Raw genomic sequence first — 18,255 nt, forward strand, 5'->3', positions numbered from 1 at the left:
GGGGGGGGGGGGGGGGGGGGGGGGGGGTGGTGGGGGGGAGGGGGGGGCACGGGGAAGAGGCTGGGAATGGGGGTTTCTGCAGCTCTGACCCCTCCTCAAATTGTGCGAGAAGCGCAGAGCGCCCCCCCAGGACCCTCCTCATTTCTCCCCAGGGTCCCTCCGTGTTCCCCTTGCCCTCCCGACCCTGTTCTGCTGTTCACCTGCCCCCAAACCCTGGCTGAGCCTCCCGGGAGTGTCCTGTCCCGTGGCGCCCTGGAAGTGGGGGGCACCAGGAGTCTGGGACCCCAGCCTCACTGCATGAGTCTAAAGGGGAGACGTGCAGCAGACATGGGGGTCCTGGCCCCATGGCCACGCTGGGTCCCCGCCCCCGCCCTCCGCCTCTCCCCCTCCATCTTCAGGACCTCGGCCTTCCTTCTCCTCTGCCTTGGCCTGTGGCACTCAGGGTCTTTGTGTCAGCGGGTCCTGCCTGCTGTCTTTCCCTCTGGATGACCGTCTCGGGCCTGCCTCTTCCTCTCCTGGCCTCCTCCTCACCAAGATCCGCCTTGCCTGGTGCTTGTCCTCCAGTCTCCTCCGTGTCCCTGGCTCTCCCCGGCCTCTGCGTGGGTGTCTGGCTCTGTGCCCTGCCCCGACAGCCTCCCCTCAGGCTGTGTGGCCCTGTGCCTGCGGCCGCGTGTCCTTCCCCGCCTGTCTTCGTGATGGTTGCTAAGGCTTCCCCCGCACCTGTAACTGCGTCGGAGGACAGGGAGGCCACGGATCAAAGCCTGTGGGAATTCACTTGGGAGCCCACCCGCAGATTCGCACTGGCCCCAGGCTGGAGCTGCCGGGCAGGGCGGGCGAGGCTGGACAATGGTCGGGGTCTGTCTGCGGTCAGGCTCACCCGAGTCCTCTCCCGCCGCCGTGGGCCATGCCCCTGCATTTCTGTTCCGCGCTGGCTTTATTTCCTGCGAGCGGGGCGCGGGCCCAGGCGGGACTGCAGTCTGCCCCCCATGCCCCCCGCCCCCAGGCTGCAGCGCGGGCTGGGCTCTGCTCGGCCACAGCTGGTGGAGGCCTGGGCCCCCAGGGCCTCGGAAGCATATGTGTGTGTGTCCTTGATAGGCCACCGGGACTGGCTCGGGGTGCCTTTGTGACATGCGGGGGCATCCCCAGTACCTCCTTCTTTGTCGCAACGCCACCAGGACGCGTCTGCCCTTTTGCTGTGGTGCCCTGTCCAGTGTCTGTCCCTCACTGCTCACTTTCTAGGCTTCCCCTTGGTGATCCCATCATTGCATCAGAACCTGGGGTCCTGCCTCCTTACCCCTCCCAGCTCTAGTCCACACTCCCTCCTCCAGGGAGCCTCTCAGGACTGACTGCGCCCTGCCCAGCGCTGTTCTTGTGCCTCTGCAGGGAGAACCTAGCCTGTCCCTCCACGACCCTGCCCTGTCTGTGCGTCCGCTGGAACCTGGGAGCCTGACCAGGGCAGGCGAGCTCTGCCCTCTGCCTCCTTTCCTTGACTGGGGGACGGTGGGGGTGGGGTCACACGGCAGGATCTCTCACTGCTTCAGAACACCTGCCGTGGGCCTGGCAGCCGGGCCCCACGCTGGGTGAGGGGCCAGAGCTCTGAGGCACACAGCCTGGACTCGAGTCTCCTGGGCTTGGGGCAGCGACGGGCAGTACCACAGGGGCCATAGGATCGCGGGGTGAGAAGTGAGTAAAAGGGGCTCTCAGGGCTCATGGGAAGTCCAGGAAGACTTCCCAGAGGAAGTAACTTCGAATCCCGAGGGAGTGGGGGCAACAGTGTCTCCCCACCACCCCCCAGCCCCCGGAATGGGCTGTGCAAGGCCCTGGAAGGGGGGCAGAAGCCTGGGGTGTGCAGAGAGGAGTGGAGCCTGTCTCAGGCCCGGTCTTGACTGCAGGGGCTGTGGCGGGGGCGGGGGGGCGGGAAGACTCGCTTGTGATTTTTGCAGGGTCAGGATCTAGGGGCCTTCCCATCGAGGACGATTCCCGAGACCTCTTCATTTTCCCTGCTCTCTGGACTCTTCAGTCATTGCTTCCACGTCGTCTTGATGGCTACTGCCTTCTCTGTCATGTCCTTGCTCGGGTTTCCAGGGGCACCTGTAACCATCTAGCTGCCCGGGACAGATAAGGGCCATAGTTGCCAGTTAGTGGGCACAGGCAAGGGTTTGTACCAGGCCGGTCATACCCCTCATCCCGTTAGCCTCCAGGGAACCCGGGAGGAGGGCATTATCACACCCCGCAGTACCAGTGAGGAAGTGAGGCTCCGAGAGGGACTTGGCCAAGGTCACGGTTAGGAAGCGGCAGAGGCATTACGCAAACCTGTCTGCTCCTACACCTGTGCCCCTGAAAGGGCCCCGCGGTCCTTGTGCAGACCCGTCACGTACAGGCGAGCGGGCTGGGGAAGCTGCAGTGCGCCTCCGTCCTGCCCGCTCCCCATCTCTGACTCTGACCACAAGGGCTCCCCCCATCCTGCCCGCTCGCTCCCCGTGGACAAAGAGCAGCTTCTCAGTGTTTGCTGGAGACTTCGCCGGGAGAACAGGGTGTCCGGGTCCCATTTCCACGCTCAGGAAAGCCGTGAATACGAGTCCCATCTCTGGGCCGGGGTAACGGGCCACCCCACTCCCAAGCCCTTGACTTGGGCTCCGGGGCCATGGGAAGGACAAACGTGCATGTGGGGAGCTTGCAGTGTGGAGCTGCCCTGGAGAATGTGCAAGGATATGAATACATTTGAATAATAATGAGGGCAATGCCTGAATTAACAATGCTGGATGCTCACCTGACCCACCCCTCCCCCAGGATCCCGGCACCTGCCGCTGGAGTCCCGGGAAATGTGGGTGAACCTCACCCTTGGCTTCTCTGGGAGCCACAGACGGCGGCCAGGTCAGCAGATTTGGGGGTCGCTAACTTCCTGGATTTGTACAGTTAACCGAGAGGGAAGAGGCTGCCTCGTGTATCAAATCATACGCTGGCCGTCATTCCCAGCCCTGCCCCCTCTCTCTTGGTCCCCTTTGTGTGCAGCAGACAACGTGGACGTCAGATGTCCAGGGAGACTCAGAGGGAGGAGATCGCATGGCCCTTGGCTTTAGGGGAGAAGCTCCTCTTCTGTTAGAACGGACAAGGCAAACACCTCCCTTCACCGGCTGCATTCTACCCCATGATAAAAACACAGGCATAAACTCTTAGAGTCTGGGACAGGAAATGCATGGATAGAGCTGTGATAGCAGGACTGGGAGATGGGACACGCTGTGTCTGTCCGAGGAGCTAAGGGATCAATCCAGGAGGGCTTCCTGGAAGAAGGGAATGTGGGGCCAGTTTGGAAAGAAGGGGAGACATGGAGCGGGAAGAGGAGACAGAAGGGAGGGGACAAGACCTGGGGCCTGTCTCTGGTGGCTTAGAGGGAGGTCTCAGAAGGGGGGACAAGTTCCCTCTGCTTACACACTGGAGTGATGGAGCATCAGAGACATTGTGGAAAGGGTTGGATTTGGGGATCGTGGTCTCTGCAGAGACGTGGGAGCTGGAGAGGGAAAGAAGAGGGAGGAGTCCCCTGAGCTGTGGGCAAAGCTGATTTCGGTCACAGTGGTGTGACAGATTGGGGATGAAGCTAGGAAGCCCCAGACCTCTCCCTTTGCCACCTCCCCCCTTCCCACAGCCTGCCCCACCCGCGGGACCAGGGCGGGCTCGCTGGGGGTGGGGGCCGGGGGTTGGGGCAGCCACAGTCCAATTCCCTGCTCCATTTAGGCTCCACAATTAAAGGCAATTACTCTGCAGCTCTCTAATCAAACGCTCCCGGCCGGGCTGCCAGCCGGGCTGCCATGTGTGGCTCAGCAGCCGGAGGGAGGGACGAGCAAAGTCACACGCACGCCTGGCTCCCACCGCGTGGGCGGCGGGGCGCGGGCCAGTGTGTCCGTGTGTGCCCACGCGTGCCCCGGAGCTCGGGGACAAGGGGCAGACGCGCGGGACGCGGCGGGTGTGCCAAGAAGTGGGCTCCGAGGTTTGCTGGTGGCACTTGGAGCCCCGGGAAGCCGGTGTTCAGCCATGTGAGGTGCCTGCCCGGGGAATCTGCCCTGTGTGCCCACTGGGCACGTCGTGGGGGGCTGTCCCTGCATGGCGGCCCATGTGTGCTACCTCGTGGCGGCTCGCGTGACACGTGCGGGCAGGGGTGCGGTGCGTATTCATGCCCTGGGATTGCAGGGGTGGTGCACGACCAGCAGCTTTGGTCACGGATGCAGCACCTGGGAACAGGGGTGGGGGTGAGGCGGCGGGTGGCGGAACAGGACCGGGGCCTGGAGGGCCGAGGCTCAGGCTCTGAATCCGCACTCTGCCCCTCACTCACGCTCACCCCCCGGGCCTCTGTGTCCTGTCTGTGGCACGAGAGGGTGGCAGGAGCCCCATCTCAAGTCTTTATATAACACTGCGCCGCTCTCTCTGATTGCTGAGCGCCTCCACTCCTGAAACCCGTTCCCCTGGGCCAGGGGGGAGGAAGGAATCCAGGGCGGGCACGTGGCTTCTTGGCGGGAAGGGGCTGGGCTGAAGTGGGGCAGGGACAGGAGGGCAGGGTGGGGGCCTGGGAGGGTGGCCCCTTGGTGGAGCCCCTTCCCTCCTGCACGTCCTTACCCAGTGCCGGCTTGGCTTTGCCAGGGACCCAGACCCGCTTCAGCCAGGAGCCGGCCGACCAGACTGTGGTGGCGGGACAGCGGGCCGTGCTCCCCTGCGTGCTGCTCAACTACTCGGGCATCGTGCAATGGACCAAGGATGGCCTGGCGCTGGGCATGGGCCAGGGCCTCAAAGGTGAGTGGGCTGCCCACCGGGCTGGCATCCAGACTGTCCTGCTCCCGGCCCGGCGCCCTCACCTAGCTCCTCACCGCGCTCCTCACTGCGCTCCCTCTCCGTGCTCCAGCCTCCCCTCTCCCATTTGAGTGCGGGCAGCCTTGCCCTCTCCTCCTGAGCTCCAGACTCCCTCCTGCCCCAGCCCAGGCCACGTCTGCTCCGAGGCCAGAAACCCCTTGTAACCTCAGCCTGGGCGCTTACGCACGTGTTCATCCAAGAAGCCTGTATCAGGCGCTGTGCAGCCCGCGCTGAAGCTACCTAGCGATTCAGTCAAACAGGACGGACGAACGACCTCCTGTATTCCAGAACAAGTAAAGGGACTTTTGGGAAGGCCTCCTGGCCGTGCTGAGGGGGAAGCCCCCGGGTTCTGGAGCTGCCTCTGCCACCTGTGAGCGGGGCTACTTAGGAAAGCCGCTGCACCTCTCTGGTCTTCGTTCACCACTGTGTAAGAGAGCTGTAGTCGTCACGGGCCTGTGCACGGCATTCGTGAGTGTTGAACCAAATGAGAGATGGTGTTTTGTGAAAAGCCACGGCAGGCCTGAAAGCAGTGTAATGCCGAAAGCCCAGGAGGGGCTGTATATTTTTATTCTTTCTGTTGTCTGGGGCTTAAAATTATTTGCTGTGGCTTCTGCATATTAGCACAGGTAGGGGAAATTTGTCCGTGTAGAGAAAGAGATAGGCTAGTGGATCTACTGATGATAGAAAGAAAGAGAAACTGGGAGAGAGAGATCAATAGATATGGAGTGAGAAGGATCGATAACCCCTGGGCAGAGGGAGATAATGGGAGGGAGCCGGTGGGGAGCCTGGGAGAGGGGGACAGGGGAGGGGGTGCGAGCCTGCAGGGGAGGGCAGGGGAGGCTGAGCCAGAGGGGGCCAGAGGCTCAGAGGCCCACCTGCCACAGCCGTGGCTTCTCCAGGGACCGCGTGGGTCAGGGGCTCCTTCAGGGGCAGGACCTGCCTCATCCGTCCCCCGCGTCACGGGTACGGCGAGGCCTTGGCCTGCCTTGGCTCCCCCCGGCCCCAGGGAACCCCATCTGTGCTGCGATGCCCTATATTTCCAGCGCCCACATGCCCTCCCCCTCTCTTTTCTCTTGGCTTTTTTCCTCTTCCTTTCCTATTATTATGAGAGACGTTTGTCTGCAAACAGCTCCAGAGATTTCTGCTCCTCTCCCCCTTCTGTCTCCCTGTCGCTCCTGCTGCAGGGCCCCCAGACTCACTGTAGGACGTTGTGACATCGGGGTGTCACACATGGGACTGCGGACGGGGTCCCAGGCCAGGGAGGAGGGAGGAGAGAGGAGAAGTGGCCTAGGCGGGACGCAGCCCCCGCCATGGGGCAAGGGGATGAGACCTGGGGACAGAGAGAAGCCTGGCGGGCAGGGCGGTCGGGGCTGGGTCCCAGGCCGGTTCCCAGGCTGGGGCGGGGCTCACCTCGCTCACCCTTTGTGTCCCTGCAGCCTGGCCGCGGTACCGGGTCGTGGGCTCTGCGGATGCTGGGCAATACAACCTGGAGATCACGGATGCCGAGCTGTCCGACGACGCCTCCTACGAGTGCCAGGCCACGGAGGCCGCCCTGCGCTCACGGCGGGCCAAGCTCACCGTGCTCAGTAATGCCCCAGCCCCTCCTCTCGCTCTTTCCCTCCTGTCCCCTTGACTCCTCACTCCTTCCTGGCCTCAGGCCTGTCCCCACTGCCCCCCAGATCCTTCTCTAAACTTCTTCCAAAGCCAAGTCCAATAGAAGAGGGTGAAGCGGGCACATGGGCCCCCCTGGCGGGACCACGGGTGCACGAGGCCTGGCATCCTCTGTGCCCAGCTGGATTGGGCTCTGCCTGCGGGACACGAGGCTCCCCCAGGGCAGAGCAGTTGGGGTGCTGGAGATGCATCCACTCCTGGCCCAGGCTTGTCAGTGAGGGAACTTCTCCCGTCCTCCCCCTCTGCTGCCCCAGCCCCAGCAGCTGCCCCGGGGGCTCCTTTTCCTCCTCACTCAACCCCTACTGCCCTTCACCACTCCTTCCCTCCCTGGGCACTGAGGTTGCCCTGGGGGCCCTTCTGGGAGCCAAGGAGCAAGACCGGAAGGAACAAGACCTGAGGGCTGAGAACTGGGGTGGTGGGCTGGGTCCTGCTGGCGCCAAGCAGATGTCCCTCTGTGAGAACACCGGGGCCATTTGCGGAATGAGGGGACTGGACCCTGCAGGAGCTCCCTCCAGCCTGGTGCCCTCCCTGGCCTCGGCCTCTGCTCTGCTTCCTTCTGCCCATGACCCTCCCTCTTCCTTTTGTCCTCCATGCTGTCCCGTTCCTTTCTCCTGCCTTCATTTGATCTGTCCTGTTCCCTCTTTTCCATCCCTTTGCCTGAAATCTGTGACCTGGGAACGCCCCTGGAAGGGATGGGGGGAGAGGAGCAGAGACCGTGAGCTTGGACACAGGAAGGTTTTACCTGGGGGGAGGGTGGGAGTGAGAAGGTGACAGGAAGTCATCCTTGTGTCAGGGACAGGCTGGACTGGGAGCTGGGAGTCAGGAGCCCAGGGCCATTTTGGCGCTGTGACCCTGAAGAGGTCATGACCCCTGGGTATCAGCTTGCTCATCAATAAGGTGGTATCACCCTTTTCTCAGCTGCTTTGCTGCTCCTGCCCAGGGAGCTGTGAACCGCAGAGCTTGGGCACTGAGGTGTCAGGGTGTCAAGGCCCCGCAGGGCTAGGACTCTAGCCTGGCGGGGGGCTCGCTCTTCCTGTCTGGTGAGCAAGGCACAGGACTGAGGTTAGGGAAAGAGAGTCAGGTGGCCGCCAGGGATGGGCGTGGGGCGCCATGACCGCACTTCCCGTCCCTCCTGGGGTGTGTGTGAGCCCGCGCCAGCCCGGGCCATCTAAGGGAGTCACGAGATTCTGGGGAGTCCGTCCGTCTTCTTTTCCCTCCCTAACCGCCTCGGTTGTGGGTTCTGGAGGTACTGCTTCTGACCTGGAGAACTCCCATCCTAACAAGGAGCCCCTGGTACTCCCTTCCCTCTCCTGCCCCAGACCTCCAGAGACAGAGAAATAAAGATGAAAAAAAGGCCAGCTAAACCCCTAGGTACTGCAGGAATGGGGCTTATAATGGCATCCAGTGGCTTGGTTCATTTAAGGAAGGCTTCCTGGAAGAGGAGAGTATCAATGGGGACCCTAGGTGGAGGAGTACCTTGTTTAAAAGCTTGCAAGCCACTGAGGGGGGTTTGGGGGGCATGAGGGGCAGGGACAGGCCCCAAGAGGGAAAGAGGTGAGAGGTTCGTGCTTGCTCATCGCTCTCCCAGACGCCCTGCCACCTGCGGCCGCATGCAGGCCAAGAAGACAGGCTGTGTCTCGAATGCTCCCTGCTCACCTGGTTACGTACACCTTCGTCACGGCGCCGGAGCCCGGAGACTGGGCAGGGCAGAGTCGAGAGTGGGCTGCGTCCAGTACCTGGTAGACCCCTCATCTGCAGCCACAGCCCTTGGTGGTCTCCCTGCCCCCACCGCAGGCCAGGCTTTCCTTCTCCCTGCGGCGGGACTGAGCGGCGGCCTTCCGCTCCCCTGCAGACGCAGATGCAGACGCGGCGTCCACTTGCAGGCCTACAGCCCCCCCGAGTGCCGCGGGGAGGGGCGCGGCTCCAGGGCCGGTGGGCCTGGTCCCCCCCAGCCCTGCGGCTTAACTCACTCTCCTGCCTCCGAGCACATTTCTTAACCTTTCTGAGCCTCAGGGACCTTGTCTGCCAATTGGGGTCCATGGTATTTACCACGAAAGGGTTAATGAAGTACACTTTGTGGTGAGCTTCAAATGCAATCAGGTACGCGTGGTACTTGGGCCCTTTGGTCAGCATTCCACGAACGGCAGAAACACCGGATCACATCACAGCTTACCGGCTGCACGTCTGGGATCTCATTTCGACTTCACAGCATCACCTCTGGGGAAGAGCCGTCAATGTTATTTTTAAAATTTTACAAACAAGGAAACTGAGGCCACAGACACATGTACATATTGAGATACAGATTTGTCACAGATCATAATAATTTGTTCATAAACAAGCATCCACACGAACACGCACCCTCTGATAGTGGAGCAGACACTTCAGTGGCCTTATTCTCCTTTGCCCCAGAAACAGAGAGAAAGATGGGTTAGCGACAGAGGCGACAGATGGACGGTCTTGCCTGAACGAGGGGAAAGGGCCAGCGTTCTAGGGAAGGGAGAGCCGATGGGAGGAGAAGCCTTCCCTCTGACCCAGGACACGGTGTCCCCCGCAGAGGGGCAGGACCTCTGTCCATCCAGGACGTCCTTCCTGGGTGAGACAGCAGGTGTGACCTCAGAGGGGCCCACACAGACCAGGAGACCCTGAGCACCGTCTGACAGGGGGACCAGGCAGAGCAGCAAGCAAAGAGGAGGAGCCGGGGACTCAGTGGCTAATCTGCCGGCCAGGAACTGGGGGCGCTGCTGGCTCTCGTCTGAGCAGCTGAGCAAACACAGCCCAGGTGTCACACGGGCCTGCACACTGTAGTCCATACCCAGCACCCCCGCTGACCTTCACCAGGGCCCCCTGGTTAGGTCCTGCTACGTCCCTGTTGAAGAAACAGACTCTAACCTGAGGGCCTCACCCAAGATCACACAACAGGTAAACAGACGTGCCAGGGTTTAAAATCAGGGCAGCCTGCTTGGAAACTACCCCTCTGCATGCACGAGTTGAGCGGAACACAGACGGGCTGCAGGTGGTTCCCTTCCAGTGGACACGGCAGCTCAGGACCGGCATTTCCCACACTCCGGGGCAGCCCGGCATGCTGCGAAGCTCTGTGGGCCTCCCACGTCTGCTCTCAGGGTTGTCTCACAGAGCCCCCTCTGGGTCTTCCCAGAGGCAAACAAAGCCCTTTCCCATTGCTGGCCTGATGACAACGGGGTGCACCAGAATGATGATAATCGAAATCCTGCCTCTGTCTCTTCAATCCCCCGTTCTTTCATTCAGTCAGTATCCCCGAGGACCCGCTGTCAACCCAGCTCAGCTAGACCTCGGGCTTTCAGAGAAAGAAGCAGCCCTACCTTCAAGGAACGTGTAATCTGATCGCCTGAGCCTTTAGGAGCCCGTGAGGATGGGACAGGAAGAGGCCTCCTATTCCTTGGCATCAGAAATCTGACCCATTTAGTCCCTCAAGCGGGTAGCAGGAGCCTACGGTGACCACCTCTGGGCCCTGGAGACAGTAGAAATCCAGGAGCCGGGGACAGCGGCCTTGGCTGGGAAGGGGTCCCGGCAGTCATCCCAAGTGACCCCAACACAAGGTCGGTTAGGAGCTCAGAGCACCTGCCTGGGAGCCCCTGCGGGCCGGCTGTGGCGGGAGGGCCCATGCAGCAGGCCCAGGAAGGGACAGCGGAGGTGAGGACGTGAGAGAGTGCAGGGCTGAGGGGCTTGCGGCACTTCGTAGCCCTCAGAGGTGTCTGAGCGGGGCGGTGGCACAGTCTTGGCTGCGCTGGAGAAAATAACCAACCTGCCCGCGGCGATGGATGTGTCGGCCGGGGGCACTGGAGGCAGGGAGTCCATTTGGGAAGTGGCTGGAGTGGACTGGCCCAGGGCACAGGGGCGCACAGGACGGAATAGATGAGGACGCTCCTCCTGAGCCAGGCCCCCGGGGTGTGAGTGGCACTCCAGTCCTGGAGACCCCGGCTCTTCCCCATTTGCGGCCACGCCCCCTCACCTGCCAGCTGGGCTGGGAAAGAACTAGGTGGGGGGCGGGCGGGCTGTGCTGGTGGCCTGGGGTGAAGCCCCCCCAGGACCAACAGCTACAGTGATTGCAAGTTAAGGTGGCCGCAGCCGTGCCGCGGGAGGGATGCCGCCAGGGGCAGGGGCTGTGGGCGCCAGGGCAGAGCTGGCCACACCCCGACTGAGGCTCTGCTCGCCCCGCAGTCCCCCCGGAGGACACCAGGATCGACGGCGGCCCTGTGATTCTGCTGCAAGCAGGCACCCCCCACAACCTCACGTGCCGAGCTTTCAACGCCAAGCCGGCCGCCACCATCATCTGGTTCCGGGATGGGACGCAGCAGGAGGGCGCTGTGGCCAGCACGGTGAGATCTGCAGCTCCCCCAGACCCCTCGGCCCCATCCCAGGTCGCCTCTCATTCCCACATGGGCCTGACCCAGACTCGGGGGACACAGATGTGACAGGAGAGCTTGTAGGTCGTCTGGTCCAAGCCTCTCATCCATTGTGTAGCTGGGAAGGCAGGGATCCAAAGAGGAGGGAGCTCCCAAGTTCACGGCGCATTCGGTGGCTAGCAGGGACTGAGAATAATGCTAATACCAGCTACATTAAGCACCTACTGTGTGCCAGGCACTGTGTGTGCTGGCTCCTAATGGACAGTCCCTCTTAATTGTCAAGGGAGTTTGATAAGGCAGGTGTTCCTTCCAACTCGACAAAGAGGGACACTGAGGGTCAGAGAGGTTGATGCCTCGCCCAAGGTCACACAGCTGGCATGCAGCACAGCTGGGGTTTGCTCGGCTGTGCTCCGTTGAGCACCTCCGGCTTCGTCCTTCAGCCTCTGGTTGGCGCAGCGAAGAAGCTGAGGAGGCAGGGCTCCCACGTAGGTTGTACAGACGAGGAAGCTGTGACAGAGAAGCCATCGGGTGATGTTCTGGGCGGAGCTGGAATGAGCATCCCCATCGCCGGGTGGGCCAACATACAGGTGGGCCCAGCCCTTCGCTAGCTGCCGGGGGAACCTGCTCCCCTATGTGCCTCGGAGAGCAGTGCCAGGCAGAACCCGATTAGCTCTGCCCTTGACAGGCTGTGTGACCTTGCCCAGGTCCCTGCTCTCTGGCCTTAGTTTCCCCATTCGACCCAGGACAGTTTGGCCTCAGTGGTGCTTAACCTTTTACCACCAAGACGTGTGTAATTTTTCTCCTGTAGGACTACATATTTTGAAATGTTTCGGCAACCAAACGAGCTGATTTGTTAATGGCCATTTGTCGTCCACGTTCCTGCTCCCGTTTTCTAACGACAGCAGGTCCTGGCCGAGCAGCGGGGGGGAGCCGGCAGCCCTGCACGGCGCTGGCCCTGCTCCAGTCCAGCAGAGGTGTGCTGCTGTCAGAGCACAGGGCCTCCCTCGGACAAGCAGTGGGGCTTCCCTGGCACAGCTGGAATATGGCAAACAGCTCACGGGTTCCTGTGACCACATTCAGGGGCCTCAGGTTGGCCACCCTGAGCCAGTGAGACAGCCTGTGAGCCCTTCCTGCCCCCCAGGGGCTCACGGTCTGGCAGGAGCGCTCACACACAGGGCCCACGGGGCGAGGCAGCGTGTGCCCAGAGCAGAGCAGGACAGACGGACCGGGAGGGCCACAACGGCAGTGCAGAAGAGGGGACTGGGGCTGCACTCACAAAATCCCAGGAATGAGGCTCAGAACCACGGGGAATGGTAGCACATGCAGAGTGGGCTCCGGTGGAAACTGGACACGGGTCCGTCAGTTGTGTGTCATGTTCATTAGCGGAAACCGTGGGGTCTGGGAGGAGGGTGGATGGGAACTCGCTGCATTTTCTGTTCAGTTTTTCTGTACACTTAAAACTCTAAAAAATAAAGTGTATTAATTAAAAACCAAACCAAAGCCGACCTGGGGGAGGACGCTGGGGCTGGGGGTGGGGTGGGGAGGGCCGCACTTCCGGTTAAAGTTCACATGCCCCTCCAGCACAAGCCTGTCTCTGGTCCGGGTCATCCTGATTGCAGTGCAGGGGGCTTCTAGCTTGACCCCGTCCCCCACTTGTCCCACCCCAGGAACTGCTGAAGGATGGGAAGAGGGAGACCACCATCAGCCAGTTGCTCATTAACCCCACAGACCTGGACATTGGGCGTGTCTTCACCTGCCGCAGCGTGAACGAGGCCACCCCGACTGGCAAGGAGACTTCCATCGAGCTCGACGTGCACCGTGAGCAGGGGTCCTGCAGCGGAGCTGGAGGGAGGGGTGGGCTGAGGAAGGGAGTGTGGGGCGCCCTCGGAGAAGCCCCGAATGCAGATCCCCCGGGGCCCCAGGGCAGATGCTCTTGGATGCCCTGGTTGGAGTACCCAGGGGCCGCGGGCCCCGAGGGCTGGGGGAAGCACCGTCGGCGAGTCAGGCAACTCCTGCGTCTAATCCAGCCTGTGACTTCCGCTGCGACTTAATCTCTCTGACCCTCAGTTCCCAATTCTGTATAGTGGAAGAAAATAAAATACAGGCCCACGATCTCTTCTCTGAAATTCCAAACTGAAACTGATTTACTGGCAAAACATGAACTAAGGCTCCCCACGGTCTCTTACTTAACCCATATGTCACTGTGAGCTGTTGCCCAGACCCTGCTGGGGGTCTTTCACAGTAAATGGTCTGTGCACACCAGCACCTTTCTAAAATTTAAAAACTCCAAATTCTGAAATACATCTAATCCCATGGGGCTCAGAGGAGGGACTTGGGACCTGTTCCTGTCTGTCGGAGCTGTGGGAGCACCTAAATGAGAGAGAGAGAGAGAGAGAGAGAGAGTGCGTCCAAGCAGCCAGGATAGAGCCTGCTACTCAGGGGATGCTCCTTACAGCCCCTCCGCCCAGAAAAGGGAGGGAGCTGGGCAGGGGCTGGAGATGCCCCACCCCCATCCCTTTCCGTGAGCCACGCGAGGCCACGCTGACGCCTCGTGGCCACAGTGCACCATTACATCCGCTAATTGTCTCTCCTGCAGCAGCCTGGGTCCCGGCCCCCTAGCCGGCCCCCTGGAGGCTCCGTGGGGTAAAGGGGAGGAAGATGGCTTCTCTTTTGGAGCTGCTTCACTACAGACTCCAATTCCCAGATCTCTGCACAGGGAGAGGGCTGGGTGTGTGTGTTAGGAAGAGAAAGAAACCTGGGGGACAGAAAAGACCCTTCCTGTCCCCTGCTTTGCAGACCCTCCCACGGTGACCCTGTCCATTGAGCCACAGACGGTGCAGGAGGGGGAGCGCGTTGTCTTCACTTGCCAGGCCACAGCCAACCCCGAGATCCTGGGCTACAGGTGCAAGGGGTGGGGGCTGGGAGCACCCTGCGCCTGGAGTGGGGGGTGCCGGGGTGCAAGGGGGGGCTGGGGGCACCCTGCACCTGGAGTGGGGGGTGCCGGGGTGGGGGTCGTGCTACTGGATGTGGGTGAGAGGGGGCCAAGCCCTGATCCCCACCCTGTGTTGCCTTCACCCCAGGTGGGCCAAGGGCGGCTTCTTGATTGAAGATGCCCATGAGAGTCGCTATGAGACAAATGTCGACTATTCCTTCTTCACGGAGCCTGTGTCCTGTGAGGTTCACAACAAAGTGGGGAGCACCAACGTCAGCACCTTAGTAAATGTCCACTGTGAGTGGCCGGAAGGGCAGGGGTGGATGGGGAGGGCAGGGACCTTTGAAGGGTCTGGGGTAGGGGTGGGGGGACAGGGGACAGGTCAGGGGAGGTGGCAGAGCAGCAAAGGAAGAGAGGATCAGCCAGAGCTGACCCCCCATGAGACTGAGTCCCTAGCAAGTGCTGTTTTCTACACAGTTGCCCCCCGGATCGTAGTTGACCCCAAACCCACGACCACAGATATTGGCTCTGATGTGACCCTCACCTGTGTCTGGGTGGGGAATCCCCCCCTCACCCTCACCTGGACCAAAAAGGATTCAAACATGGTAAGACGCCTGCTACCCATCTTGAGCGCGGGGAGGAAGGAGTCGGTCACAGGTGGGAGAGCGGGGGTGGGGCGAGGATGGCGCAGCATTACTTTTCAAGTCGAAGCTAGAGTGTTTCCAGGGTCTTGGGATTTGGAGGAGGCGGTCAGTGCTCGGGAGCAAAACCCACTTGTCCCCGCAGAACAGCTGGCAAGTTCAGTGACCATGGGAGGGACGGGGGACCTATGTGTGGGGGAGGGGGGAGGGGTAGTTTCTGCAGGTCCGGTGAATGATTCTACATAGGAGGGTGGGAGGGTTGAATTCTGCAGCTCTACGGACCCCTGCATTAGATAGTTCGGGCTGGAATTGCAGGAAGAGGGATTTCAGGGTGAAACTTCCTGCCTTGTTTGGCAGGGAAAGCTCTAGAACAGACCGTCAGAGAGACTGCGTTCTCTGGGAAACCACGCAGCGCCAGCTGCCCTCTCTGGCCTCCGCCCTTCTCAGCCCACTCTTGCAGAGACGGCAGGCCTCAGTACGGCCCTGTTTAGAGTCAGGGGATGCACCCTTTGCCCTTCTGGGAATTCACTTGTGGCCCTTCCTGCTTTCTTCCCGATGCCTCCGATGCGGGGCCCCACTTGGACCCAGGGGCCCAGGCCTCCTGGCTCCCCACCCGAGGCTGCTCTCTCTGCCCAGGTCCTGAGTAACAGCAACCAGCTGCTGTTGAAGTCAGTGACCCAGGCCGATGCGGGCACGTACACCTGCCGGGCCATCGTGCCTCGGATCGGCGTGGCTGAGAGGGAGGTGCCCCTTTACGTGAATGGTGAGCGGCCTTCGGGGCTGGGCCTGGGCGGGCAAGTGCTGCGATGTCCCGCCGGCCCTGACTGCGTCTTCTTGCTCACAGGGCCCCCCATTATCTCCAGTGAGGCGGTGCAGTACGCTGTCAGGGGTGACGGGGGCAAGGTGGAGTGTTTCATCGGGAGCACGCCACCCCCGGACCGCATTGTGAGTGCTGCGACTGTCACAGGGCCCGAGGACAGCCAGCCACCTGGAGGCTGCGTCCCTCTGCCTCCGTCCCTGCTCACGTGCCACTTCCCCCTCTCTCACTTGTCGCGTGACCCTGAGCCAATTACTGAGTGTTTTGATCCTCAGTTTTGTCATCCACAAAATGGGGGCAGTGTCCCTGCCTGATGGCCGCAGCAACAGGTGTGAGAGGCCGGGGCGCCCCGGCTGCTCTCTCTGCCTCATCTCCTTCTCTCTCCTCAGCCTCCCTCCACCCTGCCCCTGGGTTCCCCGGCCCTCTGCCCCCTTCTGTCTTCCTCCTCCTACCCGCTCCCTCTCCCCGCTCTGTTCTCCTCTTCCCCACACCATGCGCCATTAATTCCTCCCATGACCATTAACCGTCAAACCCCTCATCACATTTAATGACCATTTGGCTAACTCCAGGGCTGCCCAGGGACACTTCATTACCACGGCCGCCTGGGCAGCGGGCGGCTCAGCTCCCAGGGGCTTTCCTTGCAGAGCTAGGAGGATTGATCCCTGGAAAGGAGCCAGTGCTCAGGGAGGGGACAGGAAGAGGGTGTCCCGACCGGGAACTCAGGGATGGAGGAGGCTGCGAGAGATCCTCCCTGTTCTAAGAGTCTGGGATGGGTCTCCAGAGCCCCCCGGGTGGGTTCGTGTGGGGCCGGCTGCGGCTTGGCTACAGGTAAAGCTGAAGACTCTCAGACCATCAGAGCTGGACAAACCCCGGGCATCCAACTCCGGCCTGGTTCTCTGCTTTTACAGATGAGGACACGGAGGCCCAGAGAGGGGAGGGGAGGCCACACAGGGGCTCGAGGGAGAGCCAGGCCCAGGGCCACATGTTGACTCCCCATCCAGTACATCAGGGCTGCCAAATATTCGTTCACTGGCCCAGCCGCACCTGCATCCATGGGATTGTTAGAAAAATAGAGATTCCTGGACCGCTCCCCTGGAGTTGCATATTTAAGAGTTAAGCTCCAAGGATCTGCGTTTTAAAGAATGTCCCTAAGCATATCTGCATGTTCCTGGCATACATCTCCATTGTGTTGGTAGCCACTGTTTCCCTTAGACTGGAGATCCCATGCCAAGGCTTGAGGCAGCAGGTGTGACTTGGGTTTGTTGCAGAGTGAGCGCTGGGCTGGGTTGAGGGACACACAGGGCACATGGGACATGGATGCCTGGAGGGTGGGTCAGCTGTTTCTGCCACCTGCTCCTTCCTTATCCCCCCCTGCCCTCCCCACCCCAGGCCTGGGCATGGAAGGAGAACTTCCTGGAGGTGGGGACCCTGGAGCGCTACACGGTGGAGAGGACGAACTCGGGCAGTGGGGTGCTGTCCACGCTCACCATCAACAATGTCATGGAGGCAGACTTCCAGACGCACTACAATTGCACGGCCTGGAACAGCTTTGGGCCCGGCACGGCCATCATCCAGCTGGAAGAGCGAGGTGACCGTGGCCAGGGTGCGGGGCAGCTGGGGGTTCTGCTCCCTCCTCCCTCCCCTGGCAGTCCTCATGGGGAGACAACTCTCTCGGGGCCTACCCTCCAGAGCCTGCGCTGATGCTCACCTGGGGAAAACCACCCCCTTTTTTAAACATTCATTGAGCCTCCCCTCTGCGCTGGGCACCGCACGAGGGGCAGCCGGGATGGCGGTGCCCAAGATGCGGTCCTGCTCCTCGAGGGGGTTTTGGGTCAGTGGAAGAGCACACAGAGTGGGAGCAAAGGACTTCAGGTGGAGAAAAGCAGATGCTTCATGAAAGGGTGTACTACTACCGACCTCACGGGGTTGGCATGGGGATGAAGTGAGAATATCTATAAAACACCAGGCACGTGGCAGGCGCCCAGGAGCTTGTGGTGCCCCACCTCTTCGAGAATCCTTCATCTACTAGGAGGCACACGCTTCCTCCCTTAAGATGCTGCATGTCGAAGGAGAAATTGCCTTTGACTTTTTTGGAAGCTCTGACGAGGGAGAGAAAGGAGGGGGCTCCCGTCAGGTGCGTCTTAGCTGAGAGAGCCAGCGAGGGGGTGGTGGGGAAGAACGGAGCGGAGGGAGTGCGGCAGGACCCAGCGAGGAGGGGAAGAACCTCCCGAGGATCTGATCCATCCAGGACTGCCAGGAAGGGAGAGGAAGCTGGAGGAGGTTCCCTGGGTCCTACTCAGCTCTGGGGAGCAGGGAAGCCAAGGAGAACTGTGCGAGCCCTGGGAGGGCGGGTGCTGCTGCTGCCCTGGCCATGGGGTGGGGCCGGGGAGGTGGTGAGAGGTGGGGACACGGGTGACAGGTTGGAGTCTGTGGAGACAGCTAACCTCAAAGAGCAGCCCAGCCCAGGAAGCCGAGGCCAAGCCTCGCAGGCAGGTGGGCTGCAGAGGGGCAGGTGGGCCCCCAGGGCCAGGATCACGCTGTGTCACAGCTGCAGGGATGGGACATGGCCATGCTCCCAAGCCTCATCAAGCCGAAGCTCAGGCCTAAACCCAGACACAATGCAGACCTTCCCCTCCAACTGCCCCTGACTTGAGCAAACACCGTTCCTGTCCGTGGATATCGGTGGAGCTCTGGCACCTGGCCTTCAGGTCCCCGTGAGCCACCAGCCTCACCCCAGCCTCTCCTTCCCTCTGAAGAGGTGCTGCCCGTGGGCATCATTGCCGGGGCCACCATCGGTGCGGGCGTCCTGCTCACCTTCTTCTTCATCGCTTTGGTATTCTTCCTCTACCGCCGCCGCAAAGGCAGTGAGTATGGCCCCCACCGCGCACACACACAGCGGCCCCGCCCCCCCCGCCCCCGCGCAGCACCTCTTCAGAGGGAAGGAGAGGCTGGGGTGACCCCCCCCCCCCCCCC

The 18,255-nt window shown here is 61.5% G+C and overlaps 1 protein-coding gene across 1 annotated transcript in view; it reads left to right on the plus strand.

The window, feature by feature from the left end:
* The window catches only part of KIRREL1 (kirre like nephrin family adhesion molecule 1), an 85,169-nt gene that overhangs the window by 65,145 nt on the left and 1,769 nt on the right, over nucleotides 1-18,255 (plus strand). The window contains exons 2-12 of the mRNA XM_044916015.1: nucleotides 4,633-4,782; nucleotides 6,276-6,425; nucleotides 10,708-10,865; nucleotides 12,560-12,710; nucleotides 13,689-13,794; nucleotides 13,973-14,121; nucleotides 14,302-14,429; nucleotides 15,102-15,228; nucleotides 15,310-15,410; nucleotides 16,672-16,870; nucleotides 18,039-18,146. Coding sequence (XP_044771950.1) covers nucleotides 4,633-4,782; nucleotides 6,276-6,425; nucleotides 10,708-10,865; nucleotides 12,560-12,710; nucleotides 13,689-13,794; nucleotides 13,973-14,121; nucleotides 14,302-14,429; nucleotides 15,102-15,228; nucleotides 15,310-15,410; nucleotides 16,672-16,870; nucleotides 18,039-18,146 — 1,527 coding nt within the window. The remainder of the gene's footprint in view (nucleotides 1-4,632; nucleotides 4,783-6,275; nucleotides 6,426-10,707; nucleotides 10,866-12,559; nucleotides 12,711-13,688; nucleotides 13,795-13,972; nucleotides 14,122-14,301; nucleotides 14,430-15,101; nucleotides 15,229-15,309; nucleotides 15,411-16,671; nucleotides 16,871-18,038; nucleotides 18,147-18,255) is intronic.

The sequence above is a fragment of the Neomonachus schauinslandi genome, chromosome 6 (genome assembly GCF_002201575.2).
Source record: "Neomonachus schauinslandi chromosome 6, ASM220157v2, whole genome shotgun sequence".
NCBI lineage: Eukaryota > Metazoa > Chordata > Mammalia > Carnivora > Phocidae > Neomonachus > Neomonachus schauinslandi.